This window comes from Theobroma umbraticum, unplaced genomic scaffold (genome assembly GCF_002168275.2).
Source record: "Theobroma umbraticum cultivar Fairchild unplaced genomic scaffold, ASM216827v3 scaffold_44.0, whole genome shotgun sequence".
Classification (NCBI taxonomy): domain Eukaryota; kingdom Viridiplantae; phylum Streptophyta; class Magnoliopsida; order Malvales; family Malvaceae; genus Theobroma; species Theobroma umbraticum.
Window position 1 is genome coordinate 1,451,699 of NW_018397255.1, and position 1,280 is coordinate 1,452,978.

Sequence of the window (1,280 nt, forward strand, 5' to 3'; positions counted from 1 at the left end):
TGACCGGAAGATGCACTGCTGGAGTTGGCGTGGGCTTTGCCCTTATGATTGCTCCAGTTTACTCAGCAGAGATTTCATCTCCTTCCTCGCGAGGGTTATTGACTTCTCTACCGGAGCTTTGCATCAGTTTTGGCATCTTACTTGGTTACGTATCCAATTATTTCTTCGGAAAATTGACTCTGAGACTTGGCTGGAGGATGATGCTTGGCGTTGCAGCAATCCCTTCATTTGCCTTAGCTTTTGGCGTACTGAAAATGCCAGAGTCTCCCAGATGGTTAGTACTACAAGGTCGTTTAAGTGACGCCAGGAAAGTCCTGTCACTGGTTTCCAACACAGAAGAAGAAGCTGAATCTCGGTTTCGTGACATAAAAGTTGCAGCTGGGATAGATGCAAATTGCATCCAGGATGTTGTCAAGCCTCCTAGTAACAGCCGCGGCCAAGGCGTGTGGAAAGAACTTTTGCTGAGGCCTACACCCACCGTACGTTGGATCCTGATCGCCGCCATCGGAATCCATTTCTTCGAGCATGCAACGGGTATTGAAGCAGTCATTTTATACAGTCCAAGAATTTTCAAGAAAGCCGGAGTCAAAGGCAAGGACAAGCTTTTGCTCGCCACAGTTGGGGTAGGGCTTACTAAGACAACGTTCATCTTAGCAGCCACATTTTTACTAGACAAAGTTGGGAGACGACGCCTTTTATTGATAAGCACCGGAGGAATGGTTGTAGCCTTGACAGCGTTAGGATTCGGCTTGACCATGGTAGAGCGAACTGGGGAAAAGCTTTTATGGGCACTAAGCCTTTGCATTGCATCTACATATATTTTTGTAGCTTTCTTCTCAATTGGACTTGCGCCCGTCACCTGGGTTTACAGTGCAGAGATATTTCCTCTGAAGTTAAGGGCACAAGGAGTCGGTATCGGTGTGGCTGTCAACAGGGTCATGAATGCGACGGTCTCCATAAGCTTTATCTCAATCTATAAAGCAATTACCATCGGAGGTAGCTTCTTTATGTTTGCCGGAATAGCTGTGGTGGCCTGGTGGTTTTTCTTCTTCCTATTGCCAGAGACCAAAGGAAGGTCCTTGGAAGAGATAGAGACACTCTTCACCAGGAAGACAAAGCCTAAAAAAAAAGGCTTGGAAATTCAGCCGAGAAGCAACGCTAAAACCTAGAACTGGCGTTCTTCGGAACGCCAACTTCTACATGTATAACCCAATGTAAAATAACAGTGTTGCTATGCACAATCAAGTTGAATTAGATCGTGAGAAAAGTTGATTAAATGA

The 1,280-nt window shown here is 45.8% G+C and overlaps 1 protein-coding gene across 1 annotated transcript; it reads left to right on the forward strand.

The window, feature by feature from the left end:
• The first annotated feature begins 6 nt into the window (after positions 1-6).
• On the forward strand, positions 7-1,274 carry PMT6 (Major facilitator superfamily protein). The gene has a single exon (XM_021419635.2). The coding sequence runs from the start codon at positions 45-47 to the stop codon at positions 1,167-1,169; it is 1,125 nt and encodes a 374-aa protein (XP_021275310.2). The 5' UTR covers positions 7-44; the 3' UTR covers positions 1,170-1,274.
• Positions 1,275-1,280: the final 6 nt, after the last annotated feature.

What these genes read in the sequence shown, in the direction of transcription:
- PMT6 (XM_021419635.2), top strand. Translation starts at nt 45, where the DNA reads ATGATTGCTCCAGTTTACTCAGCAGAGATTTCATCTCCTTCCTCGCGA.